The sequence below is a fragment of the Papio anubis genome, chromosome 17 (genome assembly GCF_008728515.1).
Source record: "Papio anubis isolate 15944 chromosome 17, Panubis1.0, whole genome shotgun sequence".
NCBI lineage: Eukaryota > Metazoa > Chordata > Mammalia > Primates > Cercopithecidae > Papio > Papio anubis.
This window is the reverse complement of record NC_044992.1, coordinates 72,441,842-72,460,189: the sequence shown is the minus strand read 5'-3', so window position 1 is coordinate 72,460,189 and position 18,348 is coordinate 72,441,842. Positions and strand designations below refer to the sequence as shown.

The following is an 18,348-nucleotide window of genomic DNA, read 5'->3' as shown; positions in this document are numbered from 1 at the left end:
CTGGCATTTCCAGTTCAGCATAGGCCAGGTCCCGCCCACAGGACTTCTCAGCCCCACTCCTCTGACCCATCTCTCTGGTAGCTCCTACAGGAGGTGACCCCGCCTCACAACAGGGCTGGTGTCACCTGCAACCCTCGCCCGCACCCAAGCATGAACCGCTGGGGACAGGGACAGCTGACCTTGTGTCTCTCTTAACATAGCTAAATATGGGTCCCTGGCCTAGATGATTGAAGGGTGAACATGTGGCTGCAGGGCCAGGGCTGATGCCCATCAAAGAGGGCAGAGTTGGGCAGCCCCATGTAAGGGGGTGGCCCCTAACACCTCGGGGCCTGGCCCAGACCACCTGTTCAGGGTTGAAGAGGGGGAGAAATGCAATGGTGGGCACAGGAGGGGCCGATGTGGGGTCTGGGCGAGGCAGAGGCCAAGTTCACTGCCATGGTGGGGCTGTTTCCAGCCAGGGTCAGGAGCACGGGGGCAGCCTTATGGGGGGTCAGACATAGGCAGGGGGACAGAGCACAGGGCACCAGGGGAAGGCTGGGGACAGAACAGGCCGGGGAGGGGGAACAGAGCACATGGCACCAGGGGAAGGCCAAGGACAGGACAGGTGTGGGGGACAGAGCACAGGGCACCAAGGGAAGGCCAAGGACAGGACAGGTGTGGGGGACAGAGCACAGGGCACCAGGGGAAGGCCAGGGACAGAACGGTGGGCGGGGGGTTGGGAGGAACTGAGCACAGGGCACCAGGGGAAGGCCAGGGACAGGACAAGCCGGGGGGCGGGGGAGACAGAGCACAGGGCACCGGGGGAAGGCCAGGGACAGGACAGGCGGAGGGGGAAAACTGAGCGCAGGGCACCAGGGGAAAGACAGGGACAGGACAAGTGGAGGGACTTAGTGCAGGGTACCAAGGGAAGGCCAGGGACAGGATGGTGGGGGGCGGGCAAACTGAGCACAGGGCACCTGGGGAAGGCCAGGGACAGGACAGGTAGGTGACAGCCCCCATGACCCAGAGGTGGCTGCCGAGGTGGGGCGCGTCCCACTTTACCCCGGAAGAGAGGACAGGAATGGCTGCGGCGCCTGGAGAGGGAGCGAGGCTGGAGAAAGGGCAGGCCGGAAGCACAGGGCTTGGCATTCCCAGAAGGGCCGGCGGGTTCACATCACCCTGGGGAGGAGGGCGGGGATACTCACGCTGTCCACTGCGAGGATCTTGGCCCAGATGAAAACGAGAAGTGGCCGCAGCTCTCGGGCCGAGCTCTGGAGCAGCTTCAGCACGTAGGGGAAGATGCCGACAGACAAGGCCTGGGGGAGAGGGAGGGCGTCAGCGTGCCAGGGCTCTGCCTGTGCCGCAGCGAGGGAACGGGCAGCAGCAGGGGTGCCACGCGGGACCAGCTGCAGTGTGATCTTCAGCACATATGGGAAACGCAACAGGAATGAATGGGCCTCACTTAAAGTAAAGAGGGGTTTCCTCCAGATTTATTCATCTCTGATTTATTCCTAGAAGCTGCCACGTACTGCTAGCCTTGACTGGTGTCAGGAGACTGGAGTTAATCGGGCCGCAGTTTTTCCTTGTGGAGGCGCAGGCTGCTTGCGCCTGGGGCCCTCGCCTGCCCTCGGTGGCCCCGTTGGCTCTCAGCAGCATGGCATCGGGCGCCTTCACTGTGCTGTTCACATACGAGCCATGGCCACTTCTCCGTGACGGCGTGGCCAGCTCGCTCAACACTCACATCAGAGCTTCAGATACACCTTGGGAGAAGGACGCCTGCCCTGGGAAAGGCAGGGAGGAGGAGGAGGGGTCGCCCAGGGGCTCGCTGGCGCCCGGTTCTGGTCGCGTGTCATTCTCAGGGGACTCTGCCCTCAGAGGCAGGGGAGGGACAGTGTGGAGGGCATTGCCGCGTGGAGGATGCCTGGCAAAGTATGGCTGCACTCGACAGTCAGGGGTTCCTGCTGTGTCCTCATCTCAAAGCTGCTGGAATTTCACAGATATTCCAAAGGTATCCCTTTCCAATAAGTGAGGTCCCCTACAACCAAGACAGGAAGTGGTGCTGGGACCCAGGCCTGGGTTCCTTCCCCATGAAAGGCCACATTTAACAAGGAAAGAGCAGTTTCTCTGGTTCAGGTGCCTGGGCCCTCACCTGACAGGCAAAATCTGTACCTGTGAAAATACCTCATTTATCCAGCCTTGGTTCATGTGTTAGCAAAATTGCCAATGAGCAGAAGCCTAATTCTTTAAAGGGAAGAAATTAGTTTTAAAATATTAATCTTAAACATGAACCTCTTTCTAAAATGTTTTTTATACATGCTTCCTGTCTTCTTAGAGTGCCAGCAATACCACGCAGGCCTCTCCAGGGTGACTGAGTGACACCACCACGCACACACCAAGTGACCGAGTCACGCCAGCCTCCTCTGATGACTCAGGCCCCGACTCTGTTACAAGCTATTTGTGGCCTCAGGCACCTGGAGTGAAAATGGCCCAGTGGTGAGTGTTAAATGATTTTTCCTAGTTTTGGATGTTTTCTCTCCTCCTTCAGTGCTGGACTATCAATTACCACTCTTTGTCAACATTATATGATGCAAATAAATACATCAGACCCCAGGTACTCACCACCCAGCTTCCGTGACAGCGGCTGCGCACCCACCGCCCCACTGCACCGTTCCCAAACACAGTAAGTTAAGGCTCAAATGTCATGTGATTTCACTGGTGAATATTTAGTGTCTATCTCTAAAAAATTAGGTGTCTTTTATAAAAACACGATCCAGTACCATTACCACACCCAAGAAAAACGAACAGTGATTCTTGAATAACATATAAATCCAGCTCCTGTAAAATTTCTGATTGTTTTATGAGTATCCATTTTTGGAACTTCAACAGAACCAAGTAAAGTTTACTGTACACGGCAACTGGCCGTAGGTCTCTCGAGTTTCCTTGACTCTGAAGTTCCCTCTCAGCCTCCTTTAACTTTCCCCGTGAGTTATTTGTTAAGCACGTGTCGCTTCTTGATCCTGCCTCTGCCAGGCTTTTCTTTTAGTGGCCATCACTACTCTGCTATAGGATGAGGAACCAGACGAGCGTTTCCGAATTGTGCCTGCCATGACGGTGAGCAGACAGTGCTGAGGATCCAGACTCCTCCTGGGGGAAGCAGCAGCACGCGGCGGGCGCTGCGGCAGGCTCAGGGACGCCCTGCTCCTCCCCAGTGCTGGGCGGCCGCTCAGGAAAAGGTGACCAGCCAACACGCCCACGCCTATGTCTAACATTGGACGTACAGAGGGGCGACAACCCCAGAACCCCAAACGCCAGGCAGCACTGCAGGCTGCACGGGTACAGAGTGGGCTCCTTGAGGGCCTGAGGATCGACAGGACACCACCACGGCGGACACACTCGCCCTGGGTCTCACGGCTGCGGGTGGCTCTGGATCATGAAATACGTGCACAGACTGAAACACGGAGCCTAATTTCTGTCCCACCTCCCTCAGCCCCCAGGTTAATGAGGAAGGCACGTACCAGGCTCACTGCCCAGGGACCCAGGTCCAAAAATCTTCCAAGCAAGTCCAATGCTCTCAGCCGGTGCACTTGGCTTAACAGCACCTGGAAGAACAAGAAGAAAATGGTATCACTGCAAACCATACTGGTGTGCAGCCCCGAAACGCTGCTGCACGAGCTGCCAGCTTTGGAGCGGTCCGACCACAGTGCAGATCTGTCTGCTGCCTCGGTCACAGTTACCTAGAGCTGCTGCTCCTTTCCTTACAAGTTCATGCTTTTAGACAGGTGAAGAAAACATGCTTTATTCCTTTATTACACAGATAAAACACGCTCAACGTAGATAATATTAGAACAAACATGTTTTAATTGCATTTAAAAAGCTACCTCGCTGGTGATATTTTGGTATACGAACCCAGGCACTGTTCTCTATGTCCACACTTCTCTTATTGATTCTGAACTAGATAATATGTGACTATATTTCTCAGCTCCTTTAACTAAATAATGCACCGTGAACATTGTTCATACCACTAGGTATGTACAATATTATTCCCAATGCCAGCACAGTACTTCCATTACACAAATGTACACAATTCTTTTAAACAACTTCCTCACTGATAGATATTCAAATTATCATCAAAATGTTCCTACTTTTAAAATTTTTATTTATTTTTGAGATAGGATCTTGCTCTGTTGCCCAGGCTAGAGTATAGATGCCAGATTACGACCCACTGCAGCCTCAACCTCCTGGGCTCAAGTGATCCTCCCACCTCACCCCCGAGTAGCTAGGACCACAGGTAGGTGCCACCATGCCTGGTTCATTTTTGTATTTTTTATAGAGATGGGGGTCTCACTACATTGCCCATGCAGGTCTTGAACTTCTGGCTCAAGCAGTCTTCCCACCTCAGCCTCCCAAAGTGTTGGGATTACAGGCGTGAGCCATCATGCCTGGCCGAAATGCTGCTTTTATAAATAACACTGTGATCAATATCCTAATAGGTACATCTGCACACTCACACGATTTTTTCCCAGTAAGATAAATGTGGGTATTAAAAAGGTAAGGTCAGAGCATTGATACTTCAGTTACCAAATGACCCTGTGGCTGACCCCACTCACACTGTCGATGGCACCCAGCAGCGCTCACTGGGGTGTGACTCTGGACAAATTACTTAACATTGCTGAGCCTTGATTTATTAATTCATAAAACACATATAACACAACACCTGCCCATAAGAGTTACATTAAATTAAATAACAAATTTAAAGCTTGTGGGACAATACTAGCCCGTATTACACTATGATTAGCCAATAGGACAGGGGAAAATTCATCCTTTTCTTCTGGATTTCTTGGATTTCAAGGGGAGGACATTTTGCAGGTTGATGGGTCATTTCCACAGTAAACTTGCCCCGCATGCCTTTAGTTTTCTACTTCGATATGTGGCTTTTTCTTACTGACACGTCAGAGTTCCTTATAAATTAGAGTGGGCTTTGCCAGAGGTTTTGCACATACTTTTTTTGTTATATCAAAGTTTCACACTTTTTTTTTGAGACAAAGTCTCGCTCTGTTGCCCAGGCTGGAGTGCAGTGGCCTGATCTTGGCTCACTGCAAATTCCACCTCCTGGGTTCACGCCATTCTCCTGCCTCAGCCCCCTGAGTAGCTAAGACTACAGGCACGTGCCACCACGCCGGGCTAATTTATTTTTGTATTTTTAGTAGAGATGCCTGAACACACAGACCCCAGGAGGCCCTGACCTGGCCTCACTGGAGGCCCCGGAGGTTTTCCCTCCCCACAGGAGAAGATGCACAGGACACAGCTGGGCAGCGGGTCCTGGAGGTGACGTGAGGGGGTTACCGCGTTGCAGGTAGAGAGGCTGGAAGAGCTCGGGTGTCTGAGGATGCACAGGCCATCAGTATGACTGAGGTCAGTGAAAGGAAGGGGGTCGGATCAGGAAAGGCCCCGCAGACAGTGTGCAGAGAAGTCAGTTTGTCTTGAGATCCAGAAGCCACTGAGCGATGTTAAGCAGTAGTGACTGGTCCAATGTGCGCGCTTTGGGGACAGGCCTGAAGCAGCAGTGACTGGTCCAGTGTGTGCGCTTTGGGGACAGGCCTGAAGCAGCAGTGACTGGTCCAGTGTGCGCGCTTTGGGGACAGGCCTGGCAAGAGGCTGGAAGTGGGGGAGGCAAGTAGAAGGGGGTGGGCTTGACCAGCGTGCTGAGATGGAGATGGGGAGGAACAGACTGTAGCGCTGGCCAGAGGCTGAGAGAAGAAGGGGTGAAGAAAAGCAAACTCTAGAAGAGAAGGTTTGGGATGAGTTTGGAAACCCTCAAGAGATGCAGGGAAAAGGGACAAGGAGGCCAGTGAGGGTGGAGGACAGGGAGGAGGGGAGAGGAGATGGCGGCCATCTGGGTTATGCTCCTTGGGGTCGGCCAGCACGACTTCCACGGAGGAGCCACCGAGTCAGGAGGATGGGCCCTGGGGGGCCGTGGAGAGGGAGGAGCTTCCCTGTCGGGGGCGAAGAGCGCTGGCAGGGGGACAGGGAAGGTCACAGGTGGCAGCAAGAGGAGGGGGCTAGCCAGGCTGGAGGGGCAGCAGACAGGGTGCGGGGGGATCCCAGCATGTCCAGCCTTGGGGGCAGAGAAAGAGCAGTGGGAATGCGGCCTCACTTCCCTTCTATGTGCCTGGAGCCAGCTCCCACGCCGGGTTCACCATGGACCCAGGAGTGGCAGGTTTCCCATGCTGGCGATGCTGACAGTCTCTGATTAAGAGGCTGGGAAAGGAACGTGGGACTGCTCGCGGGATATGTGAACTGGAACTGGATCCCTTTCCCGTGCTGAACCTGGGGGATGTCGCATGCCACTGCTGCCTGGAACTCGGGTTTGATGGGCCAGTCAGTGGAAAAGCACGGGCTCTGGGGCTGGCTAACCTGATGTTAACCCTGCCTCCATCTCTGCCCAATTATTGGCTTAAATTCCTAACTTTGGGAAACTTCAATATCGTTATCAAGAAAAACGGAGACAACAGTACTTGACTTGGGCTTATTCTCAAAGTTCAGTGAGACAGAGTCTGCAAAGCATCTAGCGCAAAGCTGTGTGCACCAGGGTGCCCAGCGGATGTAAAGTCACCATCGTAGCATTTGGCTTCCGGATGTCTCCACCATCCAGGGTTTTGAGGACTGACTCTCTGTGTGTAGGGACACTAGGCTGCCTGAGGCTCAAGTTTCTAGATGACCCAGGGAGAGGAGAGGAGGAAGGTTTCGCCATGGCTGCAATCATCAGAAATCAAAGACATCATCAGATCTAAAGCTTACAGAGATTGTTTTCTGATTCTCTTTGTTATTTCCAACACTGTAAATAGGGACAAGCCTCAGTTTCTAAGGTCAATAGTTGCAGAGCAAATGGAAGAAGTGGCAGGACGGGGTGAAGAGGTCTCATCAAGACCAGTTCCTGTTACTGTTTTACCAGGACACTAGCCTGGCACTAGAGGTCTCCTGAGAATGTGCTCCTTACAAACAACAAAAGCAAACGGGACGCTGGTTCACAATCACTACCGCGATGTGGTCCTGAGTGTCACACTGTAGGAGCTGCAGGTGCTGAAGAAACACCTGCTGAGGCCTTGGTGGCCCACCGGCCTGGGAGTCGGCGTCAGAGGTCTGTGGGCAGCACCGGGATTTGGTGCTGCAATTATTTCATTTGCAAAGAAACATCGTCAATAAAGAGTATTGCGGAAAATGTTAAGTACTGTTTTGTTTTTTTTCAAACATTACATCATCTTCCTGCCACCTTTTGTTGATTTACATTTTTTAAAAACTGAAGTCAACAAAAAGCAAAGTTATTTTAAAAATAGGATTGGCTTTTAGGAAAAAATGCCAATGTTGTTTTTGTACTTAAAAAACAACAAAAACAAAAATCTTCTGTTGGACCATCCCAGGATCTATGGAAATTACAGAAGTAAATGATGGTGCGCTGAGTGGCTTACTGAGATTTACTTTCCACCTGTGGTAACTCAAACTGAAGACTAACCATGGTGGCCGGCATGGTGGCTCTCGCCTGTAATCCAAACACTTTGGAAGGCTGAAGCTGGAGGATTGCTTGAGGCCCAGAGGTCGAGACCAGCCTGGCCAACATGGTGAAACCCCGTCTCTACAAAAAATACAAAAATGAGCCGGGCGTGGTGGCGCGTGTGTGCAGTTCCAGCTACTCAGGAGGCTGAGTCAGGAGGGTGGCTTGACCCCAGGAGCTGGAAGCTGCAGTGAGCTATGATCACACCACTGCAATCCAGCTGAGGTGACCAAATTAAAACAGAATTGCTAAGGCTGTCAAATTTCATTGGCCTTGTACACAAAGAGAGTGCTCAGACAGACATACTGGAAGAGCTGCTTCATGAGAAAAGATTCTCCAGTTCCAGCCCTGGAATGACGGGTGCTGCAGGCCAGGGTGCCTGATGAGCAGGGCGGTTTTGGAGTCCCCGATGTATGTGGTATGTATAATATCACTCTAGTTTGTCATTCTGCTGTCACTTGATAACGATCCTGTAGTTTCAGACCCCACATTCTATTTGTAAAAAAAATGATGCACGGAGAGAGAGCAACTAGACTTCCTAAATGAAATGCTCATACTGATTTGTGACATCTAGGAAAAGGGACTAAAACTTCATCCTATAAAATCACTCTTGGCCAGGTGCGGCGGTGCACACCTATAATCCCAGCTACTCAGGAGGTTGAAGCACAAGAATCACTTTAACCCAGGAGGTGGAGGCTGCAGTGAGCGGAGATCGCCCATCAGCAGAGGACTGGATGAGGAAACAGCGGCATCTATGCATCATGGACTACTACTCAGCCAGAAAAAGAATGGAATCGTGGCTGTTACACCAGCACGGGTGAAACAGGCGGCCACTGCGCTCAGTGGAGTAACTCAGACACAGAAAACCAACTGCTGCGTGTTCTCACGTGGAAGTGAGTGGGAGCTAAACGACGGGCCCACAGGGACACACAGGTGGAATAACAGGCACTGGAGACTCCAGAAGGTGTGAGGGGCTGAGAAATTACCTATGGGGTACAATGTCCACTACGCGGGTAGCAGGTTCACACACAGCCTAGACTTCACCACTACGCAGTGCGCGCATACAAGAAACCTGCACCCGTATCCCCTGTATCTATTTAACAGAAAAAGGGCCAAGCAAATAAATGAACACATAAATATCACCGTCACCTTCTTCCTGAAAAAGAAAGAAGACAAGTCACTTTCTCTCCTCTCTTCCGTAACCTAAGTGCTCTTCATTCCCCTGCCTGGGCTTCCTGAGCCACCTGCGGGGGTGCACAAAGCAATGAGTTCCAGGCGAGCCACTGCAGACAGAGGGCAGACGCACCCCGCAGGCCATGAGAGTCCAGAGCTCCTCCTGAGAAGATGGCGTCCAATAGACACCATCAATCAAGGGAGTGGGCAAAACAGCAGTTGTTTTAAACATTGTATCTTCCTTCTTGTTCCTCTGTTGATTTATATTTTTAAAAGTCAGAGAGGATATTGAGGCTGGAAAGGAGGAAAGGCCTGTTCCACGCTCACATTTACAGGAGGGGCTGTGACTCAGCCGGGCCTGATGAGACACCGCGCATGACCCTGGAGGGTCACCAGCCACTGCCTCTGGCTCAGGGACGAAGTGGCAGGGATTCAGAAAACCAGGAAGTGTGTAGGAAAATTCCCTTTCCCTTAAGTAATGTTTTCTGACTTGCCAAGGCACTAGAAAATAACTTAAGGATTACAGGGTTCCAGACTTTGGCAAAAATAAAGGCTCTGAAGAGAAAGAGCGGGGAAGTGAGCTGAGTTAATGAGAAACGAACCAGCCCCGGGGGATACGTCAAATGAAGCCGATACCCCATTACACTCCATCTTTCCCTACTTTCTCGTTCAGTGTAGGTCTGCCCATTGATCCCGGCTGGGCACAGCCAGCAGACAGACCCTCCAGAAGGAGGAGGAACCTGCCGCTCACACCTGCCGGGAAACCACGCGGGAAACGCCCCACGCTCCGACCGGGGCTGTCCTCACATACGTCAGCGTCAGAAAGCCGCCTCCAGCAGGTCTTCTTCTTCCTTGAGGGAGTGTGGGTGGCCAAGGGAACATTGAAAGCAATCAAGAGAAGGCCATTTACAAAAAGATTATTTGCCAGACCCCAAAAAACTGGATGAAACATGCTTGGCATCGGGCCCTGCTTTGGAGAGGGCCGATCTTACTCCAGCACACTGCTCAAATAGTAGGAAGGTCAGTAGGAGAGCCAGTGTCTTCTGAGGCACATCTTGGTGACCCAGGTGACCAACAGAAGCCGTGGGGCCCAGCATGGGCAACCCATGGTGCGATTACCCCTGGTCATCCATGGCCCACACAGCCAGCCACCATCCTGCACTCACGGGAAGGGAAAACGCGGGCTTCTGTCAAATGTTTGGTTGCGTTGCTGCTATCACTGCGTGTTCTTGGTTTTGAACATGAGCCGGTTTATTTGTTTACACCTCACTCTACAATCTCAGGATAGTCTTAAATGAATCTAGGTACATACAGGAGGAACAGTAATAATGTCTGTATCCTTTTTACAATGTCCAGAAAGCAGCCGTCAGAAGGTAGCAACAGCAGCTGAAACACACACTGTGAAATGTGGTACGATGATGTTTTATTTTGTAGAGATGGAGTCTCCCTGTTGCCCAGGCTGGCCTTGAACTCCTGGGCTCAAGTCATCCTCCCCGGCCTTGGCCTACCGAGGAGCTGGGACCATGACACCAGGGCAGCCGGCTGGCACACTGGTTCTTTGCTGCCCTCCTGAGACAATGCCAGCGAGGACAGGTCGGCGGTAACATCTTCAGCACATCCACATGCACCGTTCCTTCTCCCAACTTCTCTTTCGCTGGCTGAGATTCTTGGGGCAAAGTCCTGAACGAGGTGAAGCCTCAGTCCTACAGCCCGCCTGTGACGCTGGCTGCCACTGCTGCAGCACAGACTGAACGGTGGAAGGGAAGGCTGCTGAGGCCATGGCTGTGATGGAGATAAACTGGCCCCAGTTTTCTAAATGATCTCTCAGAGGCGGGATGAACACCTGGTCTAGTGAAGATTGGTGTGCTGTCCGTCAGAGCGGCCCTAACCGGAAGGTGTGAGCTTTGGAAGGAAGTAGGGCAGGTGGGGGGCGCTACTCACGGCCCTCTCCACAGAGGCAACGCCACCCAATCTGCTTTCTGGGAAGGCGAGGACCCCACTCTGCCAACTGTCAGAACTCAGCACCATACCGGAGGTGGGGCTCTTCCTCTGTGTGTGTGGGGAGCCACTCAGCTTTAAACCAAAAAGGGCGGGCCCTGCTCATTCCCTGCCTGCTGCTGGGCAGCCCCTCTGCACGGCCACGCACAGCTTCTCGCCGAAGTCCAACCGCACCACGCCAATCACAAAAACACTTTTCCAGCTTTTAAATTGAGTTCTTAGACCTTGATAGCTACACTGACCAGTGGATTTTAAACTCCTTTGAATCTGACCCAGCCCACACACCTCCCCACAAACACTCATTCACTGAAACAAAAGTTCTGTGGGATCTTTCTAACTTCACTACCTGTGACAAACTCTTCAATTTCCGTGGCCTCCCAACCTATCTGTGACCAAAAACCAGCCAGCAGGACCCACCACGCTGACCTCCCAACCCACAAACCGGTCACGGTCTGCATGTGAACGGCACTGACACGACACAGGCCCTGTGGGCGCTGGCATCTGAAGGGCGTGCCCCAAAAGGGCCTATTTGTTACAGCAGCCGTGACAGCCCCATGTAAGGGAAGGGCTGCCAGCTTCTGGGTCTGTGAGCTTCAGGGCATAACCGACAGGGCTGGGCTACAAAGCCCGCTCCACCCACTCCCGCCGGTCAGCATCTGCTCAGGGAGCCTCCTCCCTCCTCTCCCAGCATTCACTGCCAGCTCCTGTCCTTTCCAAGAGAAGGAGGCAGTGGTGTTGAGAGCCCGCGCTGAAGCGAAGCCCATCTGTAGCAGAATCTCAGCGATTCCTAAAGTGGAAATGGTAGCCAGGGGAGAGGGGGATGGTGGACTGGCTGATGACTCCCCAGTCCCAAAGTGACACTTAACTGAGGGTGGAGGAGGGAAATCAATGGCTTTAGAGGAAACCCTTTAGGAATGAATGTACGATCAGCCTAGTGACTCCTGATTGGATCTGTGTGATCCGTTCACCCAAATGCCACCTGACCCACGTGCCATCATCTTCAGGGCAGAGGGGCTAGGAGGTCACCGACCCACAGGGCTCAGTGAGACAGAAGGCACTCCTGGGTTGTGCAGGCATCTGGTTTCCTTCCTGTGGGACCTCAGCAGTCTGGCCCGGTCTGAAGAAACTCACCTGCAGGACGATGGGCAGCTGTTCCGGCGGGTTCCGGTTCTCCACGCCCATGGTGAGCCACACCTGGAAAGCGGTCAGCTGCTCGGCGAAGAACGGGCTGTGCTGCAGGGCAAGCAGAGAAGGTGCTCGTTAGGGCCACGTTCCCAGACGGCCTGGTCTTGCCCACCCCTGCCACCTGCCGAGCATCCAAACCTTCACGAAGGGACCACCCTGCAGGGCTGTGAGGATGCCAGGCATCTGAGAAGCGGGCGCTCTGGGCATGCCACAGAGGGAGAGTCTGCGGGGTGTGCAAAGGGACCAAAGACAGGCAGGAGAAGCGAGCAGCTGAGGATGACTCCAAGATTTGGCCGGGGCACCGAGCTGCGGCTGCAAGAGGAGTGTGCTGAGAACCAGCCGTGGACACGTGGTGCTCACGACAGTGGCTGGACAAGGGAGTGAAGACACCGGGGGCAGAGGACCCCATGAGCGTGTGGATCAGCAGGCGAGTCTGGCTGGGGACACGCTTGGGAGTCACGGTGTGTGAATCTTTTTTAAGTTAAGTGAGAAAGGAAAGGGACCCAGGACGGAGCCTCTGCTATGGAGACCAATGAGACGAGCTGGGGCCGCAGAGGGGCCGGTGAGAGCCCAGCCATGGAGGGAAAGCAGAGCTCAAAGGTCTGGACGCCAGGGAGCAACGTCCAGGGAAGAGCCACAAACCAGCCCTGGGCCAGGCGAGATGGGGAGGAGAGCTGACTGGGCCCTGGATCAGCAGCGAGAACGCTCTGGAGTTGGGCATAAGCGTAGCCAGAGTGGGTTTGAGACAGGGGTGAATTCGGTTTTGGGTGCAAAGGGGAAGAAGAGAGGCAGGTAGTGGCTGGAGAGGGATGTAGGGTCAGGAAATGCTTTTTGTAGATGTGGAGTAATGGGCACAGGAAGCTGGTGAGAAAGACCTAGCTGGGGGCACGGAGGGTGGGGAGAGGCTGCTGGGGAGCTTCCTCGGGCTGGCTGGGGGACAGGACTGGATGCACAGGCTGGGCTGGCAGAGCAGGGCCACTCCCCAGGGGAACCAGGGAGGGGGCAAAGCCAGGGGGCCCAGATGCAGAGAAGTTGGGGGAAGGCGGGAGGGCCCGGCAGAGGCGCTCGCGCGACTGCTGCTTGTTTCCTCAGCGAAATGGGAAACATGGGTGCTCTCTAGAGTGAGGGTGGGAGAAGCGGTTGCAGCTGGACAGGGAAGGCATGCAGGTGAGGGAGACCAAAAAAATGCGTGGGGTCAGAATGTCAGGCAGCAGCAGGGCCCCACGAGGGGGTGACATGAGTTCTCTGTGGGCCACGCCGGCTGGGCCTGGGCTCCCGGTTAGCCCAGCCATGTGTGTGCAGGCACAGAGTGGAGGGGGATTCGCTTGGGTGCCGTGGAGGAGGCGGGCAGCAGGGCTGCTGGGCCCGCGGCTGGAGAGAGTGAAGGCCGCAGGGAAGGCTGCCGTCGGAAGGTCTGGGAACTGAGCGGCCAGGCCGGAGCAGTCCGGCCTGATTCCCTCCACGGAGAGTCACTTCCACGTAACACACAGCTCTGCCTTCCCCGAGCCCCAGACACAAAGAATTAAAAAAACAAAAACAAAACAAAAAAACCAACCCAACCACCAGCCTCTCTCTCCCATCCACTATCCTCTCTTCCCCATGTTGTTTGATTTTGCTCAGGGGGAAGGTGGGTGGCCGCAGTTGGAGGTGCGTGTCCCTGTGAGAGGAGTCGGGAGGAACCCTCCCTCCGCTCATCTGGCCAGGGCTGCCTGTGCCCCTGTGTTCCAGTGAATGTGGACACACGCGGACAGGCGAACGCCAGGAGCAGGGCAGGTGCCTCTGTGAGCCCAAGTCCAGGAGTGCTCTCGGCAGCCTCCACAGAGGAGCCTGGCGGGCAGAGTCCCCTGGCCCCACCTCAAGTCAGCCGAGAACATTCACTACGTAGGAATCTGTGCTCCTGTGCAGCCAGCTTACAGAAACTTAATCACAATTGGAGGGCAACCTGTGGAGTTGGCATGAAGCCCCCAAAGTGATTTTCCTGTTTTCAAGTGCGAATTATTCATAAATCGGTTAAAAAATATCTCGTTAAGTACCCCCCCCACCCCCCCACATCCCATGAGAACGTCGTTCTCGTGAGTTAGAGAAGGCTTGAGTCTGTGAATGGAAGTCAGGTAATCCAGATAATTACACCTCTTCTTTCTTTCTTTCGCATTAGCTTTGCCTGATGGATTTTCACATCTTCCTCACTGCTGGAGTCACCACTCCAGGCAGAAAGAGAAAAATTCCTGACTCTTCACCTCAAACTGACAAGAAAGGAAAAGCACACCTTTGCCCGGCAGGTGCGCGGTGAGGCCCGTGCAGCTCCCTAAAGCCAACGGGAGGCTGACAAAGTAGAGCCACTGCCCGCGGAAGAGTGGCCAGCACTTTATATGATGTTCCGGAAAACATGTCGAGAGCGGCCCGTGTCTCTACCCACGATTCACAGGGCTGATGTTTTGGGCCAAATCTCTGAGATTTCCTCTACCCCATGAAGAGCTCCTGAGCTGGCCCCTGTGTGCAGGGGAGCAGAGCCCATTCAGTGGGATGGAGAACTCACAGGTCCCGCTGGGCTGAGTGTCTGGGTTGCCTGGCCACAACCACACACCTGGCTCTCCCAGGGCGATTCTGATGCCAGGAGTTTTGCTCTGTTGTCAGCCTGTGTGCCAGGCAGTTTGGCATATTCTAAACACAGGGGCAGCAGACTGAAAATGGGAAGGCCGGCTGAGAGGCTGAGAGCCTCTGAGTCGCACCTCAGTGGAACCCGTCCGGCTGGACTTCTGCTACCATCAACCTGAGCATACCTGCCGCCTTTCTCACCATCTAGACATTCTGAGACGGCTGCTCTCTGTCCTGACAGTGGCACAATACATTTGCCACTTACAATGAGCTTGCTGCTTAAAGAGGGTAACAGTTCACTGCCAAGGGGACATTCTGCCCCTCTGTACGGCTCTGTAGGGACATTCTACCCCCCTGTACGGCTGCTCGGTTTGCAGAAGGGTTCCCTTTAATACCCCCAAGAAAGTCAATTAGCCCAAGCTTTCTACTGCAGGGGAATCATTCTGGCTTCTCCTCCTATCCCAGTAAACCATTTTTTTTTTTTTTTTTTTTTTTTTGAGACAGAGTCTCACTCTGTTGCCCAGGCTGGTGTGCAGTGGCACGATCTTGGCTCACTGCAACCTCTACCCCTGGGTTCAAGCAATTATCCTGCCTCAGCCTCTGAAAAATCTCAATCTTGATAGGGTTCTACGTCACTGTTAATAGAGAAAAATCAGAAAGTGAAATTTTAAACGATACCATTTACAACTACGTTGAAGGAGGAGAAGGCTCCATATTATAGAGGTGGTGACTTCTCCCAAATCAATCTGTAGATTAATTGTAATCTCAGTGAAAATCCAGCAGGTTCTTTGCAGAAATTAACATACTGATTGTAAAATTCACATGGAAATGCAAAGGACCAAAAGTAACTGAGGCAACCTCGGGAAAAAAACGAAGTTGTGGGACTTAGTCTACCAGCTTAGAAACTGTCGTGTAGAGCCTGTCATTACAACTGCGTGGTCCTGGTGCAAGGAACAAAAGAGCAAAGGACAAACGAGGGAACAGAGGCAGCCATGTGGACATGGTCCTCGGTGCAAACAAGAGTACAGAGGCAGCCACGCGGACACGGTCCTCAGTGCAAAGGAGGGAACAGAGGCAGCCACGCGGACACAGTCCTCGGTGCAAAGGAGGGAACAGAGGCAGCCACGCGGACACAGTTCTCGGTGCAAAGGAGGGAACAGAGGCAGCCACGCGGACACAGTCCTCGGTGCAAATGAGGGAACAGAGGCAGCCACGTGGACACGGCCCTCAGTGCAAACCCCACCAGTAAGCCAAGCATTGACGGGGGACGTGAACTGTGAGCAGATGCAGGTCCAGATGCGAAGGGAAACACACAGGCTGCTAGCTCAAAGAGTGTAGCGTCTGCTCAGAATGCTCATCGCAGAGGAATAAAGGTTTCATAAACCGGATACCAAAAGCCCAAACCATAAAGGACAAAAATTTGACTAATTAGATTTTGTTAAAATAAGGACATTCTGTTCATCAAGAAAAAACTTTAAAAAGTGAAACTCCACAGAGAAAAAAGTTATTTGTGACAGGTGACAAACGATTTGTATTTGGAGTAGACACAGAACCACTACGGATCAGTAATAGATAACACACAGGAAAAATGGTCAAAAGTCAAACAATTTACAAAAGAAGATATTCGAATGGCCAATAAAAATATGAAACAATGCTCTATTAACCATCAGGGAAATACACGATTAGCTCTGAAGGAAATACCTTTTCATACTGAACCATAATAGCCAAACAAATAAATAGCAGCTAAAACTCTCGAATGCTGCAGGCAGGAGTGTAAACTGACTCAGCCACTTTGCAGAGCGCTCTGGCAGCATCTGTTGAAGCTGAATATGGGCAAACCCTGGGACCCCGAAGGGTCACTCTGAGAAACGTGCAGGAGGGAGCAACCCCTGAACAGGAGGACAGCCAGGAAGGGGAGGCCTTAGCCTCAGGCACAAAATTGGCGCTAGCAGGGGGGGTACCAAAAAAAAAAATCAGTAATCAAGACAAATGATATTTCAGTGCAATATTTACAAAGATACAAATTAATGCAAAAATCCATACTGAACAAGATATCAACATTTCAAAGGGAGGACCAATATCACAGAATTTCCTTTTGTCTCAGGCTCTGATGTGACACAGTCTGGCTCTAGCCAGCACTGTTAGTGAGGACTGAAAACTGAAAACGCCCAGTGGCCCTAGAAGGGACACATGAATGGCGTCCACCTCACAGTGAGTGTGAGCTGTGGCGTGGTGAGCGTGAGTTGTAGTGCGGTGAGAGTGAGCTGCGGTGTGTGAGCTGCAGTGCCGTGTGAGCTGTGGTGCAGTGAGAGTGAGCTTCAGTGTCGAGTGTGAGCTGTAGTGTCGTGTGAGCTGTGATGCTGTGTGAACTGTGGTGCAGTGAGAGTGAGCTGCGGTGCAGTGAGTGCGAGCTGCAGTGCCATGTGAGCTGCAGTGCAGTGTGAGCTGTGGTGCCATGAGTGTGAGCTGTGGTGCAGTGTGAGTTGCAGTGCAGTGAGAGTGAGCTGTGATGCAGTGAGAGTGAGCTGCAGTGCTGTGTGAGCTGTGGTGCAGTGAGTGAGCTGTGGTGCCGTGTAAGCTGCGGTGCAGTGAGGGTGAGCTGCGGTGCCGTGCGAGCTGCAGTGCAGTGTGAGCTGTGATGCCATGAGAGTGAGCTGTGGTGCAGTGTGTGAGCTGTGATGCAGTGAATGTGAGCTGCAGTGCTGTGTGAGCTGCAGTGCTGTATACTTCACAGTGCAGTGAAGTGAGCTACGAATGTTGTGAGTGTGAGCTGCGTTGCCATGTGAGCTGCGGTGCAGTGAGTGTGAGCTGTGGTGCTGTGTGAGCTGCAGTGCAGTGAGAGTGAGCTGCAGTGTTGTGAGTGTGAGCTGCGTTGCCATGTGAGCTGCGGTGCAGTGAGTGTGAGCTGCGGTGCTGTGTGAGCTGCAGTGCAGAGAGAGTGAGCTGTGGTGCCATGAGAGTGAGCTGTAGAATAGTGAGAGTGAGCTGTGGCACTGTGTGAGATGCAGTGCAGTGAGAGTGAGCTGCAGTGCGGTGTGAGCTGCGGTGCAGTGAATGTGAGCTGCGGTGAGAGTGAGCTGCATCACGGTGAGAGTGAGCTGTGGTGCGGTGTGAGCTGCGGTGCGGTGAGCGTGAGCTGCGGTGCAGTGAAAGTGAGCTGCAGTGCGGTGTGAGTTGCAGTGTGGTGCGAGCTGTGGTGTGGTGAGTGTGAGCTGTGGCGCTGTGTGAGCTGCAGTGTAGTGAGTGAGCTGTGGTGCCATGAGTGAGCTGTAGAATAGTGAGAGTGAGCTGTGGTTCCATGTGAGCTGTAGTGCTGTGAGTGTGAGATGCAGCGGTGTGGTGAGAATGAGTTGTGGTGCGATGAGTGTGAGCTGTGGTGCGGTGAGAGTGAGCTGCAGTGCGGTGTGAGCTGTGGCGTGGTGTGAGCTGCAGTGCGGTGTGAGCTGTGGTGTGGTGTGAGCTGCGGTGCGGTGAGAGTGAGCTGCAGTGTGGTGTGAGCTGTGGTGTGGTGTGAGCTGTGGTGAGAGTGAGCTGCAGTGCAGTATGAGGTGTGGTGCAGTGTGAGCTGCAGTGCGGTGAGAGTGAGCTGCAGTGCGGTATGAGCTGTGGTGTGGTGTGAGCTGCGGTGAGAGTGAGCTGCAGTGCGGTATGAGCTGTGGTGTGTGAGCTGCGGTGCGGTGAGTGTGAGCTGCAGTGCGGTGAGAGTGAGCTGCGGTGCAGTGAGTGTGAGCTTACTCAAACAATGCTGAGTGACAGCGGGCAGGCACAGAGACTACACTCTGTGTGACTTCATGCATCCAAGCACAAAACTGGGCAGGAAAGTGGCCACTGCTGGGGAAGGGAGGAGCTAAGAGGGGCGCCGAGGGGGC

The 18,348-nt window shown here is 53.4% G+C and overlaps 1 protein-coding gene across 7 annotated transcripts in view; it reads right to left on the bottom strand.

Moving 5' to 3' along the window:
* The window catches only part of RPTOR (regulatory associated protein of MTOR complex 1), a 408,568-nt gene that overhangs the window by 102,625 nt on the left and 287,595 nt on the right, over positions 1-18,348 (bottom strand). For all 7 annotated transcript variants that reach the window (XM_009191419.4, XM_003913544.5, XM_009191423.4 and 4 more), the window contains 3 exons: positions 11,831-11,932; positions 3,495-3,578; positions 1,185-1,295 (listed from right to left, as the gene is read on the bottom strand). In XM_009191419.4, coding sequence (XP_009189683.1) covers positions 1,185-1,295; positions 3,495-3,578; positions 11,831-11,932 — 297 coding nt within the window. The remainder of the gene's footprint in view (positions 1-1,184; positions 1,296-3,494; positions 3,579-11,830; positions 11,933-18,348) is intronic.